At 39.9% G+C, this 18,071-nt stretch overlaps 1 protein-coding gene across 6 annotated transcripts in view; it reads left to right on the top strand.

The window, feature by feature from the left end:
- The window catches only part of Arhgap26 (Rho GTPase activating protein 26), a 409,111-nt gene that overhangs the window by 138,378 nt on the left and 252,662 nt on the right, over positions 1–18,071 (top strand). For all 6 annotated transcript variants that reach the window (XM_076856778.2, XM_076856777.2, XM_076856775.2 and 3 more), the window contains exon 10: positions 1,632–1,726. In XM_076856778.2, the coding sequence (XP_076712893.1) occupies positions 1,632–1,726 (95 nt within the window). The remainder of the gene's footprint in view (positions 1–1,631; positions 1,727–18,071) is intronic.

The raw sequence follows: 18,071 nt of genomic DNA, 5'->3' as shown, positions 1-18,071 counted from the left end.
TAGGCTACTTCAGGTTACCTCTCGGGCAGAGGGAACTTTATTATCATGCCAATTGAAACAAACTTGTTTGGGAATTTTGGCTTTGATCTCTTATTTTTCCTGGTTTCTTAGAAGGTCAGATAAACAGCTTGGTTTTGATTTAGTGACAAATTTTGATTTAGTTTTGATGTAGAACATTAGCTTGGGTGACTCCATGCTGACTTTAAGTCTAGGCTTTGGGGCCCAGGGTAGGAAAGGAGCCTAGTCCAAAACAGTGGTCTCTTTAATTTTTATTTAAAACACTCATACGTCTTACAAATGAGAGAAAGAACAATTTTCAATCTGAGAAATTAATCTTTGCTATTCAGTAAAAGACAATAGATGTAAGACTCGTGAATGTAAACTGTCTCTTCCCAGGTCTTCAGTGTTTAGTGTGCTACTCTGATATTAGTGGGTAGCTAAATTTACCTTATGTAGTCACATTTCCTATTATTTCAACAAACCAGGCAGGCTTGCTGGTTTCTTTCTTAGTTTAGGGGAAGAAAAGTAATTGATTGGCAGGAGAAACAGAAACCCTAACAAATTCCCAAGTTAAAGAGAAAAAGAAGAACCTGGGGATACAACTTTGGTGTTCCTAGGCAATAAATTAGTGATATGAGATAAAATGGTTGTATTCCACTTCTACTACTCAGCAGTAAAAAGAAACAAACCCTTCATGTGCACAACATGGGCAAATCACCAAGCAATTAGGCTGAGTATAAAAAGTCAGATAAAAAAGGGGCACGTACTATGTGGTTTCATTTATTCAGAATTATAGACAATGCAAATTAACCTGAAGTGACAGAAATCAGATTCAGTTGTTGCTTAGGGATGAAGTGGGAAGGGGGACTAAAAGACATGGGAAAAGTTTTGGGGGTAATGGAAATGTTAGCTCAAATGTAATGATCACTTCATGGGTGTATAAGTATATAAAAATTTATAAATTCTACACATTAAACATGTAGTTTAATAATATACTATGGGTCAGTAAAGCTGTTAAAATGTTTTCAAACACCTACTCTGTCTAGGACCAGTTCATCTCTTGTGTCAGGAGACACAAGAGTAGGCATAAATAGTCTCTGCCCTCAGGGAGCTTACAGTCTAATGGGAGAGAGACATTAATCATCATTGAACATCTTCATCTTTGGACAGCTTCAGCTGTGATCAGCACAGTGAGGAAGGGAAAGGTACATGGTGCTATGTGAGCTTGTTTTGGAGGAGATTTGACCTGGTCCAGGAAGGTGTTCTTGAAGAAGTGGTGACTAATGAAAAGACTCAGAAGCTCATAGTTAGGAGGCCATCTTCAATTCTTATCGAATCCACAAATCACACATGTTTAAGACAACATCAGCAGGTGCTCATCTACCATGGATTGATACTATACCATCCCTATATACTAGTATTGAAGATGTTTAGCTCTGGGTACAATAGTTTCCTAAATTTAGCTGCAGGAGGCTTTGGCCTGAGAAGGTTTTATGATCAATGGCTGATCTTACATGGTTACATACTCTTAGGTTGGAAAGGGTAAAGTTATCTGTTTAGGTACCGCATTTGTCCTGGAGAGGAACAGCCCACATTCTGCTTCACCTGGATGGTCTGTCTATTCCTACTAGGGAGAAGATGAATCGGTCACCCTCAAATCCTGTACACGGAGGAAAACAGACTCTATTGAGAAGAGATTTTGTTTTGACGTAGAAGCAGTAGACAGGTGAGTCATTTTCTTAGGAACAAATATTGCTAAATTTGAATTTCTTTCCTTTTCCTTTAAGTCAAAATTTTCTGCTTTTTTTTCCTACCCTCCCTTCTTTATCCTCCACCTATATCCAGTTTGGATTAGACCTTGGGCCATCACTGATTGTGAGGATCAGTGCTGCCTCCCCATCTTTTAGGTTCAGCAATGAATTGTAGCAATGAATTTGATTTTAGCGTCTTATATACTTAGGGTATATGTTATGTCTCCAAGAGATTGGGTAGATGCTTAAACAAAACTGTTTAGCCTGATTGTAACTTTATAAGGTCCCCCCCACTTAAATAATACAATGATTCTAAAGGAATTGAGCCTAGTAACTTGGGAGGCTGAGGCAGAAGGATCCCAAATTTGAGGGTAGTCTCAGCAAATATCTTAAAATTAAAGAGGACTGAGGCTATAACTCAGTAGTAAAGCATGCCTGGGTTCAATCCTCAGTTCCAAAAAATAAAACAAAGCAAACAAATAAAATGGACCCGAGATGGAAGAAATTTTATTCCAATTTAATAAAAAGCTTTTAATGAAAAAGCTTTCAGTGGCAGCATTTCACCTACCACTGTGCTCATCCAGGAAAGATACCAATCACTTGCAAAATCAGTCTTTGGAGAGAGAGCTGTGTGTTGTATTCCTCAAGATTTATAGTGTGTCTCATTAAATTGTACCATTTCATGGTGTTAATCTGGTTTGACAAGATTCCAATTCTTTGAGACACTTTACTTGGCAACAGGTTAATTCTTTCAATGAAACCCACGTGGTAAGCTTATTTAAGCTGCCTGTTCAAGATCAGCAATGCTAGCACTGAGATCCTTAAATCTCAGCATGATACTCATGTAATACCATTTAATCTCTTTCCTTTAGTTAAAGGGAAAAAAAAAAGCTGCCTTCCCTGGGAGATTTACCTATAACCATTACTCTGAGGTCTGGAAGGTTCTGAGATAGTGCCTCTTGCACTAGAATGACTTCTGTGGCAAGTGTCTGCTCTGTACTGTGGCTGCTGAAGGCTGAATACCCTTTTAGCCTAAATTAGAAGTTCATGGAAACTAATTACATCTCTTGAGTAATTTAATCATTCTGTCTTTGGCTCTCAAGCTAGACAACTTAGGTCCAAATTTTGACTCTGTTGCCTAGTCGCCATGTGACCTTGAACAAGTTACTTAATCTTACAGATCCTTGATTTCCTCATCTGGAAAATGAAGATAGTAATAATACCTAGTTCATAGGATTGTTGTGAGGATTCTGAGAGATAATACATGTAAAATGTGGCAAGGTGGCAGATAATAAAGTGCTCAACAAGTAAAAGTTTTCATTTTTTAATCACTGATTAACTTGTCCTGCATCAGACTCAATATATCCTTTCTCTTTTAAACACAGATTTGTAAAGAAAAGAAAATGCCCCACTCCTTCACTATGTGTGGTCCTGTGAGAGAGGAAGGTAAAGGAGAAGGGCAGCGCAGGGCATAAATTAAATTTGGATAGCAAAGGACAGTTGCAAAAAGTCATCCTCCAACCCAAGCTGGTTCTTGGTTGTAGGCAAATCTGCAATCTGGATGTTTCAAGCACTCATAGATGTATCTCTATTCAGATATAGAATTAAGGGAATCCATGTTATTGGCATCCTTGAGGAGGTTCAGAAGATGTGTTTGGGCGGATATTCTTATGCATGTGAAACATTTATTTCCTAGAGCTGATCATGTGCATGGTTGTTTGGAAGAGGGCACACCTTGATTGGCAGCTCTATGGCAGGTTGAAAACAAGCTCAGAGATGCTTCTGAAGCTGCATTGTTTTCCATGCCTTCTTCCAAGGATTCCTGAGAAGTTGTGGAGAGTTGCTTTTGGGGCAGTTAGAACTCCCTGTGGCATCTCCCTCTTGTTTCTACCTCGCCAACACTTCCAAGCACCTTCCCTCTCTTATCATGCCTACAAAACCTTTTCAGGACCCTGTCACAAGCCAGGAGCACATGTTCAGGCTTTACACACAGAGAGTACTTGGGAAGTCAGTTTTTCCCCAGTGTCTCTGGGTCCCTTGGTGTGAAGTGGAAGCATCTTGGGCAGGTTCAGAACCAGGCTGCTGAATCTCCTGTGAAGCAGGAGGTGAGTGGACAGTTCCATGAAAACCCTTCTCTCAGTTTTCTCTAATAGGTCTCATGGGTTAGGTTATATGTTGGCAGTATTTTTCTTCTGTTTCTTCCTCCTCCTCCTCTTCCTCCTCCTTCTTCTCCTCCTCCTTTTCCTTCTCCTCCTCCTCCTCCTCCTCCTCCTTCTTCTTCTTCCTCCCTCTCTCTCTCTCTCTCTCTCTCTCTCTCTCTCTTTTGTTGGTTCTTTTTATATAATGTTAGGATTCATTTTAACGTGATTATAAAAGCATGGACTATAATTTGCTCTAATTTAGTCCCCAGTATTTCCCCTTTCAGTCTCCCCTCCTGCCTTCCCCAGTTCCCTTTCCCCTACTCTACTGATCTTTCCGCTATTTAGTTTTAAATTTTTTTTATAGTTATCTCTTGTGGATGTACATGATAGTGAGATTCTCTGTGAAACATTTATATGTGTACATAGGAAGGAAAGTTAGGTAAGAGTCATTCCCCTGTTCTTCCCTCTTCCTGTCCCTTCTCCTTCCCCCTTAGTCCCCTTCATCTAGACTACTGATCCTTTTTCTGTTTTGATGGAATCCCTCCACTCCTTTCCTTCTTTTTTCTCCCTTATTTTGGACTAGCTTCTGAAAATCAGATCTTTCTATATTTCTTTACATATCTAGAAGGGAATTAGGGTGACAAGGAAAAGGCATTTCCCTGTGTCAGGTGGCAGTAGCCTGGGGACTCTGCCTGGAGTCCTGTTCTCTGGGTGACTCTTGCCCTCTTCTTCAGCAAGGAGGGGACTGCTGCTCGATGCCTGCCATCTTTCAGCCTGGGCCTCCTGTAGGTTCCTCACTTCCATATGCTGTACCACTGGCAGGGGCTCAAAATGCAAGTTTAGCACCCAGGAAGTGGACACAAAAGAGGGGATGGTTATATTTAGAGGTTTGCAGTATTCCCAGAATATATTAACTCTATCATAAACATAGAATATGTAGACACTGACATACTGGCTATTAATGTGGTGTTTGATCAAGATAAACATGTTAAATAAAGTGTCACTTAAGAGTATGAAATAGCATGGATTTTGAAGGTTAAATCCTTTGAACCTTTAGACTCATTGCTGATATGTTATTTTGTAACCGAAGCTGTAGCCTTTACAAAGGGCTATTCCAGGGGTCAATTGCAAGTCCATGATATCAGTATTTCTTAATGTTGGTGGGAATCACTTACAATTATATCCACTGGGTGCTTGCTAGAACCACAGATTCCACTCCCTGCCCAGGACCAACTTTCAGGGACTGACACACTTTCTAGATTTTTAGTTATTCTTTGTTCTTACCAATGATTGGTACATTGTACGCCATGTGTTTCACAATACAGTTTCATCAAAGCACATGAAAACATTTTTCTTATTAGAAACAAGCAACCATAGCAAATCCAAACCAAACAAAACCCCTAAACTCAGGCCTTTTTATACAGGTGCTTAGTAATACTCTTGTGGAGGAGAGAGTACCTAATAAATAGAGGGGGTCATTTCTAGACCACCTTTGAAGTTAAAGAATGTTAAAGGGGAGGAGGGCAAGGAAGCTGTAGTATCTGAGTGCTTTCTGTAAGAAGGACACCTTCATACATTGTCTCATGTAGTCCTCATTCTAACTTGATGAGGTGGCTACCCCTTCCCCATCCCCATGCTGCTGCTAAGGAATCTGCTGTTTAAAGGGGTGAGGTCATCTGCCCAGGCTAAGGTTGGAAGTTCATAGAAGCTCATTCCACCACATGTTGCTGCCTCAAAACTTAGAATATTCTAGAAATATTCCAGGTGATGAGCCTGGTGCCACCACAGTGGGTGTATTTCAGAGACACCATGGAGCGTTCAACTTACAGGCTGTGGAATCTACGAAGTGCTGTTCCCATTCTAATTATTTGCATTTGACATCATAAACTAATGGTGCAATAAAACTAAAGCTGCAAACTTTTCACACCTACTACTCTGTGACCTTTGGAAAGACCACACATAACTAAATTAAAAGAGGTGATATAGGTAGAGCATACTGCTAGGCATGTGGCACTTAGTTGGTGTTCCATGAATTTTCTCTCTCTGACATGTATGTATCCCCCCACATCTTCTCCTACCTTTTATTTTTAAGGTGGCACCTTTTATCAGTGGAGACTAGCATGAGTCAGAGAAATCAAAGTATTAGTGTTGTTTTATCAGCTGATTATTTTCATTAAATTCCAATGCATTGCTGTCAATGTGCTAATCCTCAAATCATGGTGAGAAAGGGTTAATTACTGAGCCATAGGCCCTACATAAAGAACTGTTATGACTCTTTGATCCATGAATTAGCTGAAAATCAAATGAAGTCTTAATCCAGGGCTTTGGATTTAGATCTGTGGTTCTTGAACTTTGTGTATCAAGGATCCTTTTAAAATACTGAATACATCTGGGTGTGGTGGTGCACACTTGTAATCCCAGCAACTCAAGAGGAGGATGGCGATTTCAAAGACAGCTTTAACAAATTTAGTGAGGCCCTGTCTCAAAATAAAAAATAAAAAAAGAGCTGGGATATCGGCATGTGGCTCAGTGGTTAAGTGCCCCCTAGGTTCAATCCCTGATACCCTCTCCACCAAAAAAATTCACTAAATACATTCTCAGCTATCTACCTTTAATTCTTCTGAGTTCTTTTAACATGGTTTCTCAAAACTAGGCCTGTCCTCTTTCCCCTGGATACTATACTCTTCCGTATTGGCTTCCACATTCCTTCTGAGGCCACATCTTGCTCAGTCCCTTTTCTCTGTTACGTTTGCCCTTTCAGAGGTAGTTCCAGGAAAGGTTCAGACCTGAGCTGCTGAAGTCTCCTGGATTATTCTGAGCTAATGTTTCACAGGCTAATATTAGCTTTTCATGTCTTTCCTTCGAAAGGATTTTATTATTCCAACACTGAAAAGTTAAAGTTAGTAGAAAATCTTTTTATTTAATCCTAAAGTAAAACTTGTTTAAATCCAGGTGCCATGTCCATCAAATGAACATGATGGTTCTTTGAATTTCCCTTCAGATTTCTTTTGAAATTCAGTTTCAGGACTCTGGCATTTAAAGTATGGTATGAAACAGCTTTCAGTAGATGTCTATGACTTGTAGTGGTTATGGGGTATTGTTAAAACATGCTCCAAAGGAGAATCTCTTCTTATTTTCTTAGAAGGTATCTGTCATGGGTTAAATCATGTCACAACCAAATTCATATGTTGAAGTCCTAATCCTGTTTCTACAAATGTGACTTTATTTGGAGATAGCCTCTTCATAGAGGTAATCCAGTTACAATGAGGTAATTAGGGTGGGCCCTACTTACCACATCTGGTGTCTGTGTCAGAAGGGAAAATGTAGATACAGAGATAGATATCACACAGACAGATGCCTTGTGAACATAAAGGCAGAGATCAGGACGGTGGTCTCTGAACCAGGAAATTCCAGGTTGCCAACAGTCTATGAAAGCTAGGAGGAAGCCATGGAGCAGATTCTCCTTCACAGATCTAAAAAGGAACCGGTCTTGCCAGGACCTTGATCTTGAACTTTCAGCCTCTGGGCCTAGGAGATGGTGCATTTCTGGTGTTTAAGGCATCCAGTTTGTGGCACTTTGTTATGACAGCACCAAAAATGTACACAGTACTGACTAGGGAGGGCGTCTAGACTCTGTGAAGCAGCACCCATGTCCATGACAACCTTTTCAATGGGTGGTTCAGCTCTCCTTCAGCAGTACCACTTCATAAAATTGCCCATTTACATAAATTATCTTCCTCATTCTGGATACTCTCTTTTTTAAATAGTAGTCTAAGCTTTTAAATAATTGCCCTTTTATACCTGAATAAGGTGTCAAAAGACCCAGACTTTGAAGGTTTATGTTTTATATTGGTTAGTTGACTAGATTTATCTTTTTTTCCTTGAGGTAGGTCAACTCTGCTTGAATGAGTTTAGTGTACAGTTCCTAGGTGAAGAACGGGCATGCAGAAGCAGCCTTTAGTGGTGATATGTGAGTTACTAATAGTTGCCAGTGTCTATGGAATAATTAACTCCACCATGCAGTATCTCATGGAAATTAATGAGCAAATATAGAGAAAATATTTGTTTAAGCTAAAGGATCATGGTGGTAGTCATTTGCCAGCATCCCTGGATTTGTTTATTTTAAAGAAATTTCTCACAGATGTAAGTAACACATGGATATTTTCTTCCAAATATTTTCCAGGAGGGGCCACTAAACCATATGGAAAATTATAGAAACAAAAGGCATCTTGTGATTCACTGGATCAGTGCAGTCTCTTGGGGGGCTGTGTTTATACTTGGGGAAAGGAAACAATTAGGATGCTTTATTTTTTTTTTTTTCCAGGACTAGCTGGCTCCAACAGAAGTCCATCCATTTGAAAATCTTATGTGTGTTAAAATGCTCTTTCCCCCATCGTCGACATTCTCCAGAGGTGGACAGCAACGATAGCTTGTTAGAGATGGCCAGGGGTGAGGGATGGAATCGAGGGCAAGACAAGAATAATTGTCTTCATGGAGCTTATCTTTGAGTATAGAATGCACATTCACACACACCTACACATGTACGTATTCAAGCAACTCAGGATAAATACCGGCATGAACCCGGAGGGCTGGAATGCTGTTGGAAAATGCAACAAATCAGGGGCCTTAATGATTGCACTCTTGCTGAGAATAATAGCCTGATTGGGTATCCCAAATCCATTTCCTCCCTCCCTGTCTCATATTATTAAGTATAACTGCATACCAGAGACTCTACTGACAGTCGAGGTATTACATTTTCTGAAGCGTAATAAATCTATTGGTCTGTCTCTCTTAAAAGCCTTATCTGTTTTTTTTTCCATACTAATTTGAAGTCCTCCTTCTTTTGCAATTTCTATGTGTAGGAAAGGGGAGTCAGTGTTCCACTGTGCCAGTCCCAGTCTAGCATAGCCATTGTCGCCTCTGTCTCCTTCTGTCCACCCCTATATTTGCATGGCAATGGCCTTTTCTTTGTACTGGTTGACTGGGTTGTAAGTTAGGTGTGTATTTCATATACCTGTGCTCAGTTCTAAATATTGTCTTAGGGGAAGCTTTTAATACAGTACTGCGTGCCTGTGGTGGTTGCAATATTGAGATGTACTATTTTTTTCCCTTGAAACTTTGGTGAAACAATAGAGGAACTTAATCGAATTAATTGCTCCTCAAACTAAAACTTTAATATGTATACACATAATTTTCATTTGTGTATATGTAGGAGGGAAAACAGGAAAGTGGAGGATTGGTTAAAGTCAGAATAGTGGAGACTAGAGTTTTATGGAAAAGCTGAAAAGCTGACTGGATCTCTCCAGTCAGCACCCTCATGTCAAGTAAGTTTCAGAGCAGGCTGCATATTGCAGATGAAAGATCCAAGCAGCCCCAAGTTTGAATTCAGCATCTGCCCCTTATTAGCTGCATGACCCCTGGTGAGTGGTTGAACTGCGTCTATAAGATGGGGTTAATGGCACCTGTCTTGCAGGGCTGTTCAGTAGATGTCCAGTGTCTGAAAAGGTTGTGCCTTTTTTTTTTTAATTCTATAAATTCTGGTACTTTATTGTTATTTTGGTGAACCTTAGTTCTGGGAGGTGTTTCTATGAGCCTGCTTTTCTTTTCTTTCTTTTAAAATTTATTCTCATCAGTTCTGCATGACAGTAGAATGCTTTTTGACACATCATTCATGAATGGAGTATAACTTCTCATTCTTCTGGTTGTACATGGTGTAGAATCACACCGGTTGTGTAATCATATATGTATGTAGGCAATAATGTCTCATTCATTCTACTTTCCTTCCTACCCCCACGTTCCTTCCCTTCTCTTCACTCCCCTCTGCCTAATCCAAAGTAAGCCTGCTTTTTTTCCTATAGTGTCATGAATCCTCAGTTCATCTGTAAGCTGAGAGTAAATACAGGTGCATCAAAGGTATACATGGAAAGAGATTGCTAGAGAAAGATTCTATTTTCAAACTATTTAAACAACGATTTTATATTTATACACATTTCTTATAAAAAGATGAAGTTTTATGCCCCCTCCAATTTATGATATCAAAAAGAAGCCATTCTCATTTTAATTAAAGTAATTCTGACTTCTGGGGTATTCGATATGTGTGCACACACTAGTTTGTGCTGTGTTTTTGTATGTTTTCCAGAAAGAATCATCTTATGTAATAGCTGCATGACTGTATTCAGCCTCTAGATGGCAGTTTTGTATATATATTGGTAAGGATAGTTTGGTTGAAAATTAGCTGTCCTTTATACATTGACAATTAGGAGTCAGTGGAGTATGTGTGTGTGTGTGATCTGTAGAAGTGATCATCATGTGACTGTTACTCCTTAAGGGAAAGGTATTCTAAGTGACTCATTCTTTGTCTAGAAATTCCTTCCTCCCACCCATTCTCCTGGATCATTCATACCCACTTTCCTGCAAAAAGCCCATATTCTTAGTTAGGCTTCTGTTTAAACATTGCCTTTTAGCTGTTTTCTGAACTAAAGTACCAGGCTCTTGGCTTCAGGGACAGCTTATCTGAAGATGGTGAAAACAGTCCATGTGTGATTCCACTGTCCTGTGTGCTGGGCCGTTGGACTTCTCTCTCTTGGTGCAGCGTACCTTTATCTTGTGCAACAGATGAATCCATTTTTCCTGGTTTCAAACTTCCCCTCCCTCCCCTTCTCACCCCTTGTTTGAAATAATATTTGATTTTGCCTTCCTGCTGGTTGGATTGGAGTGCTGGTCTCAATGCCATTGACATTTCAGTCAGGAAATAGCTTTTTCCTTCCTCCGAGGGTGTTATACTGCTCTGACTTCCATGACATGAGTTGGGGAGATATTGTACTTTCTGAATTGCCTCTTGGCTCTTTTGTAAAATAAGCTAGCGGAGCAGCTTTTGAAATCTTTAGAATTCATGTATTTAAGTTAGAACTTGTCAATGTTTTTTTGTTTCTAATTAAATGAGAGTGTTTGCTCTTCGATTCTGATTTAAGAACGAAGGGGATATGGTGTTAATGGATTTGATAGGAAGGTGACTGGGGCAATCATGTTTCTCCTTTTTAATCTGCAGAGTGAAATTTGGAGCTTTAATGATTGACTATACCCATTTATTTACCAGTTTCTAAATATAGACTGTTTGTTTTTACACATAGCAAAAATGAGGTGGGGGGGGGGAATCTACATTAAAATTTTGCTATTATATAAATTCAAAGAAGGAAGTACTCAACCAGTAAATTCCACTTATGTTCATTTCTGCTCATTGTGAAATAGAATGGTAAAAAATGGGGTAGGGATAAACCAGAAGATATATTTTCTTAGTTTGTTATTAATAAATGGTAAGGGATATTTGCATTCTCTCTGAGTCTCACTTCATTCCATCAATTAATAATGCTTTCTCCTGGTGATGTGTGTTAACCTTTGTTTACTTCTATGTCCCTGGTGCCTGTATTGTAGCTTGCACATAACAAGTATTCAATCAACATCTATTATATTTAAGGGCCATGCAATTGTGCTAAAGATTTCTTTGTCTACATTTTCTGGTGTTTTGTAACTTCAGTCTCTAAAAGATATAAGAACTTATCTGATGTGATTGGGAATGTTTACTTTTTACACTGTTGTTATTGAAATGATCCTAATTAGTATAGGACCTTTCTTCTAAGAGGTCAGTACTGTTAACTTTAATAGGTTATGATTTACTCATTCATCAGGATGAAATCATTTCTAAGTAGTGGATTAGAAGCTGTTTCTAACTATTTCTTAGGGTGTGTGGGAGGGGGTTCCTCTCCTTGAATAGCTGGTCCTCCAGGCTCCTGGGGTGTATAAGTAGCACACAACATGGCGGCAGTATAGTATAAAAGGAATGGATTTTGCTTCAGAGTCAGACATACCTGGGTTCAAGTTCAGATGCTGGTGTTTAATAGCAGTATAACACTAAATAGCAAGTGATTTCTCGGAGAGCCATTTATTTTTCACTTTCAAAAAAAGGCACAATGATAGTACTTCCTATAATTATTGTGATAAATAAGGGATAATTTAAGTGAAGTCCCTAGCATGGTGCTTGGTACATGAAAAGTAGTAGATAAATCTTAGGTATGGTGTGGGGGGCACAATTTGTAACTCCTGGTTTTTCTCTTCTCTATCTCTCTGACCTGTTCCCCACCCACTTTACCTGGCATATGGTGATAGGTGACAGCTCCCCCTGGGACTTGCCCTTGTATTCTTGTTTTCCCCATAGAGGCATTGTTCCTGTGTCTCTATCCAAAAGCAGAATACTACAGATTTTAAGGAAAATGAGACTGAGCCTATTTTCCTTGGGAAGATATAAAATTTCCTACACATGTTCTCTTATTTTGCTACTTTTCTGCTCTTTGTAGACATTTGAGTCTGTAATCTCATAAACAGAATGCAAAGGTTGTCATTCTCCAAGATTATTCACAACAGCTTTGGTCATATCTGTATAACTGAAGATATGCTGAACCTTGAACTCTTGCCCTTGGCCAGAAACTGCTAGGCATTGATTTTCCTGCTCTGGAAGTTGTAAAGCACTTTTTATCAGTGGATGGCAGGTCCATTCCCCATGCCCTCATCTCCCTGTCATCCTACATGAGCACAGTGGGACAGGTTGTGCACACAGGCTGTGAAAATGTGTATTTCTGTGAGTGCTGTGGTCCTTCTTATCCTCTGAACTTGGCCCTTATAGTGTATAGTAGTGTGGATGGAAATTAGGGAATGAACTCTGGTCAACTAAAGATTTAGTTTTACAAATGAGAAAACCCCAGATCTTTGGAGATTGATTTAGAAAGTACTGTTAGATTCTGATCATGTTTGTTTCAGTGGGGTGGAGTTAGTTCTAGCATTTCCTTGTCCAATAGGAAGTGGGTAAATTGCCAAACCACTGAGATCACCATTGTTGACTCAGATTCAGGAATAAGATTAGGAAAGCTGTCGAGGAACCCTGGAATCAGCGCTGTTGAGAAGGCCATGAACTGACATCAGTGGTCCCAGGATCCTGGACAAGTTGTTAAATGATGTATTGCTTTCCACAAACTCTTTTTGGGGGGCAGCCTTGGAGGAAATAGGCTGGTGGGCAACAAGGTGCTCTGTGATAGATGGAGAACCATTTTCTGCCTTGTTCTCGGAGTATGAGCGTGTCAGCCTAGAGAAAACTGCAGATCCTCGTTCCTGCTTCTCATGCTGATCCAGCTACAGCACTAAACAAGGGCAGATTCAGAGTGAAAAGAAGGGAGGGAGCTTCTTGGCAGATTTTCTAGAATTTGCTAGAGATCCCTTCTGTCTTCATCAGATACCAGGCATTAGTTTTTAAAGGACCACTTTGATGCTTCACTCAGGAGGAAAGAGGAAATGGCCATGATGTCAGCTGCTGTGTTCCTTCAGCCCTAGCCGGGTGCTTTGTGGTAGAGGCGTGATTTTGGGGGCTGTGTGTGAGTGTGCTGATGGTGGCGTCCTGTGTGTCAGCACCTGCGGGATATCTTATTCCCTTCTTAGAGATAATACACACTTACCCTTCTCCAGCCTTAATTTTGACGCTACTCCATACCTGCCATCCTCTCCTATTTTCCCCTGTGAGAACCAGTAATTTTGGGAGTATTTTCTTTGGGCCTGACACTTTGAAATGCCTGATACACTTCTCATTTAACTTTCACAGCATGCCCTGAAGTGTAACCCTGGTAACCCTGGCAGACAAGTAGTTGAACTTCTGTATGCTGCTTTTCTTAAAAATGTAGTTCGTTTGAGTGGCAGAGAGCAGAGCTGTTGCTTGTCTACCAGGGCCACTCAACTTACTAGTGAGGTTTTTATTGGTGAGAAGTTATAGCTCTCGGGTATTTAAAAAGCAGTTTTTTAATTGAGGTGTAGTCACAGTAAAGTAAACAGATCTTAAGTCTGTATTATTATTTTTCTTTTGTGCTGCTGGGGTTGAACCCAGGGCCTTGTGCGTGTGAGGCAAGCACTCTACCAACTGAGCTATATCCCCAGCCCCTCTTAAGTCTGTATTTTAATAATTATGGGCACACATCTGCGTGCATGTGCATACACATTGATGTAAACTCCTGATCAAGATACAGAACATTTCCATCACCTCGAAAGCTTCCTGTGTGTCCTTTCCCAGACATTTCCCATACCCCTTTCTTAAAAAGAATCACTCTTCTGACTTCTGTTGTGTGGAGGTATATTGCAAGAGTTTGAACATCACATAACGGGGAATCATATAGTTTGTTGTATTTTGTATTTATTTTCCCTAATTATGTCTGAGATTTATTCATCTCACATTTAGCAGTAGTAGGTCCTTTATAGTTGTCCTATAGTGTTTTATTGCTTTAATTTACAACCTTTTATATGTTTTCTTATCAATTGATACTTTTATTGTTGCTAGTTTGGGGCTACTAGGAAAGAAATTACAAGCATTCTTGAATGTGCCTTTGGTGGATGTGGGCACTTGTTTCTTTTGATGATCTGTGTAGAGATAGAATTGCTATGTCATATGGCAGGTGTCTGTTTAGTTCTAGAAGATAGTGCCCAAGGGTGTCTGTTTAGTTCTAGAAGATAGTGCCCAAGTGGTTTTATCAACTTATCTGCTGTATGAGCAGTGTATATGAGAGTCTCAGTTGTTCGTCATCCTTGCTACTATTTGGTATCAGTGGCCTTGTTAGTGCTATCAATTCAGGAGGGTGTTTGTTATATCTCACTGTGGTTTTAATTACATTCCTCTAATGAGTAATCATTTTGGGTCCTATTTCGTATTCTTATTTGCAATTTGGATGTTCTTTTTTATAGAGTGCCTTTTAAGTCTTTTATTGGATTGGGTTGTTCAGTTGCACCCCATCCCCTTATTTATTTGTAGGTATTTATTTTGGATGAGAGTCTTGTTGGAGATATGTATATATCACAAATATTTTTTCTCTCTCTGGTTTACCTTTTCATTCTACTAGCTTTTGATGAATACAGGTTCTTCATTTTGGTGAACTTACCTGTTTTTTTCCTTTATGATTAGTGCTTTTCGTGGTCTTAAAAACCAACTTAGTTGCCTTTTCATTCTCTTGAATGTTTTAAGGTAGAAAAGAAGGTGGAGAACTGCTGCTAGAGAAAGTAAGCCCCAGCCACACTGGTACTATTGGATTCTTGTTGACTGTTTGCCTTAGGTGATAATGCAAGGTCTCATATTTAAAAAGCACTTTAGGTTTACATAGCCCTTTATCATTCAATCCCATGGATTCCTGGGCAGGAGCACACTGAGGTGTTTGCAAGAGTGCTTTTTTGTTTTGACCCTGCAGACTTGGGTGGTCAGCTTAAGTGCTCTGTGGCTCTGATACCTTTGCATTTGCTACAGGCGTCATGCACAAGGCTTTGTAACTTGATAGCTCTGTAATTATGGAAAAGGTATTGAACCTTTCTGAGCCTTGGCTTTCTCATCTGATAAGTGGGGTAATGAAAATATATTTACTGTATGACATAGCTTTGAAGTCTAAATAAATGAATTTATGTGGAGTGCCCACACAGCAGCTGGCACATAGTACTGGACTGTTACTGTTCTTTTTTTAAGGCATCTAATAGGATCACATTTCTTCATGGAGCTTAGAAAGAACTTGATCATTTATCCATTTCTCTTTCATTGTTTTATATTTCCCTTTCTCATTGCACATCTTTCCCCTCCCCCATCTCCCCCATCTCCTCCATCTCATTTTTGCTATGAAAACTCACATTCTTATTTATTTATTTATTGGAATTTAAAATTTAAACCAGGGTTGTTTTACCACGGAAACACATCCCTAGTCCTCTTTATTTTTTTCAAATTTTGAGACAGGGTCTCACTAAATTGTTGAGGCTGACCTTGAACTTGTGATCTTTCTGCCTCAGCCTCCTGGGATGACAGGCAGGTGTCACTGCACCTGGCCCACATGGATTTTAAACATGAACTAAATTGAAAACCTGTAAGAAAAGGTGTGAAAATGTGCTGCTCCGAAGGGACTGACATAGAAGTATGGGGCCATTGAGGGTTTTGTTTTGTTTTGGGGGGTGGTGGTTCATAGGGGCATAGGGAACATAAAAATGGAAAGAAATCATTGTTTGGTTCCCAAATAGAGTGTTTATTTTTTAACCTTGTTTCTAGGAAATTCACATTAATTAGGAGATTTGTGTAATAGGGGTTTCAATCATAGTAAGTACTAGAAACGTTAGTACTATTTCCAGATGTACATTCTGGAGACTGAGAAAAAAAGTATCTGAACTTGGGGTGATAGGATTAAAACGGAGTGTGTTGAATGCACTTTAATCACCATCTATCATCTACTCCACGCCATATTCTCCCTTCACCCTCCAGAAGAGAACAAGATCACATGTGGAAAAGAACTTATATTTTGATATATCTTCTTGAGATGAAAACAAATCCTGTTGACTTTCCTGGTCACCTAGGCCAAATGACCCACCCTTTTACAGCCTCAGAGTTTGTTTGAACTTCCTCTTTGTGGCTCTGGGTGGAAATTTCTCACTGTGTGCCATGAAGTTGATATGACATCTGTGAGGCCCCTGAGATCTTGGTATTTAGGCATCTCTTGTGCTCAAACTGTTTCCTAACAGGAAATGAACTGGAGATGTGTTGACTCCGTGACCTCAGTGTAGAGGGGAGGGTGTCTTTGCTCTCCAGTGTGGGGTGACCAGGAAGGAAATGAGTCGAGTGGAATGGGCAGCCCAAGTTTGGACCTCAAATTTAACCAGGATCACCTGGGGTTAAAATCCAAGTTCCCAGGCCCAGCCCAGAAGTCCACATTCAATAGGGTGGGGTTAGGCTGGGGTTAGGCTGGGAATCTCCATTTTAATGGATTACCCAGTTCAGAAGCAGGCAGTACAGGGATAAGACCTTGAGTAACATTCAAAGATCCAGGTTCAGGGACTTGAGAGTTCTGCAGTAGACCATAGCTTCAAAGCCATCAGCTTCCAAGTATTTGCGCTTGATATATATATTCATTCTTAATTTTTTAATTGTAATGCATTCATATATATATATATATTGCATTACAATTCTTATTACATATATAGAGCACAATTTTTCGTATTTCTGGTTGTAATACAGTATATTCACCCCAATTCATGTCTAAAAACTGGAATAAACAGGGATGCCCACTTTCACCACTTCTGTTTAACATAGTTCTTGAAACACTGGCCAGAGCAATTAGATGAAAAAAATTAAAGGGATACACATAGGAAAAGAAGAACTCAAATTGGCACTATTTGCTGTTAATATGATTCTATACCTAGAAGATCCTAAAAGTTCCACCAGAAAACTTCTAGAACTAGTAAATGAATTCAGTGCGCTTGACTTTTTGAAAGGTGAAAGGGGAGAATCAATCCACTGTGTCCCCATGACAGATGGTCTGTTTTGTGGAGCCCTGGATGCCAGCACAGTCTGTATACACTCAGGGAATCTGGTACACTAATTGGTTGATAGTGGGACATGGGCATTTGGATCTGAGAATGAGAATTTCTGAGAAGTTAAGGAAGAGCCCTTGTAGGTACTTGTGGTGAGAGGGGTTGTTCCATCTCTGCAGTCATCTTTGTGTTAGATGGTGCCAGTACCCAGTATGGCCTTCAGAGGAATGACCATCTCTCAGGAATCACTGTCCTCCCATCCTCAATACACCCACCCTCCACCTATCCACTCACCCTCTCTCACCCCCACACCCTCTCCCACAACCTCACCCCCCACCCCCATATGCTCGTGTACCCAGGCACATGTGCTCACCCACCCTTCCCATGCTCCTCACAGCCCAAAACCTTACATGCTCACATCTTTGAAAACTTTTTTCTCTGTGGAAGTGGAGGGGTGATTAATGAAAAGATGGAGATATAATATTTAAAATATGCTAAACAAAAACAGGTCTGTCCTATTTATTGCAACTGTGGACATCAACCAGGAGCAGAGATTCTAGGAAGGTTGGAATGAACAGACTTGTGTGTTCGGGGGCCCAGCCTCATGGGTTTTTAGTACTGAATTGCTTGGGGTTCTCAATAGAATTTGTGGACTCAGATGGCAGTTGGACTTAGTTCTCATTCAGTAGATCTCTTCCTGCCTTTCAGGCTTTCTCAGACTTGAGTCTGAGAGGGTTAAAATCAGCAACTCTTAACTTTTTTAAGGTTTGCAGTTCTCTTTGAAATTTTTTTTTTTTTTTTAAACTGGGGATCAAACTCA

The sequence above is a fragment of the Callospermophilus lateralis genome, chromosome 5, assembly GCF_048772815.1.
Source record: "Callospermophilus lateralis isolate mCalLat2 chromosome 5, mCalLat2.hap1, whole genome shotgun sequence".
In the NCBI taxonomy this organism is placed as follows: Eukaryota; Metazoa; Chordata; class Mammalia; order Rodentia; family Sciuridae; genus Callospermophilus; species Callospermophilus lateralis.
Note: the sequence above shows the minus strand (reverse complement) of the source record. Positions and strands in the feature narration are given on the sequence as shown.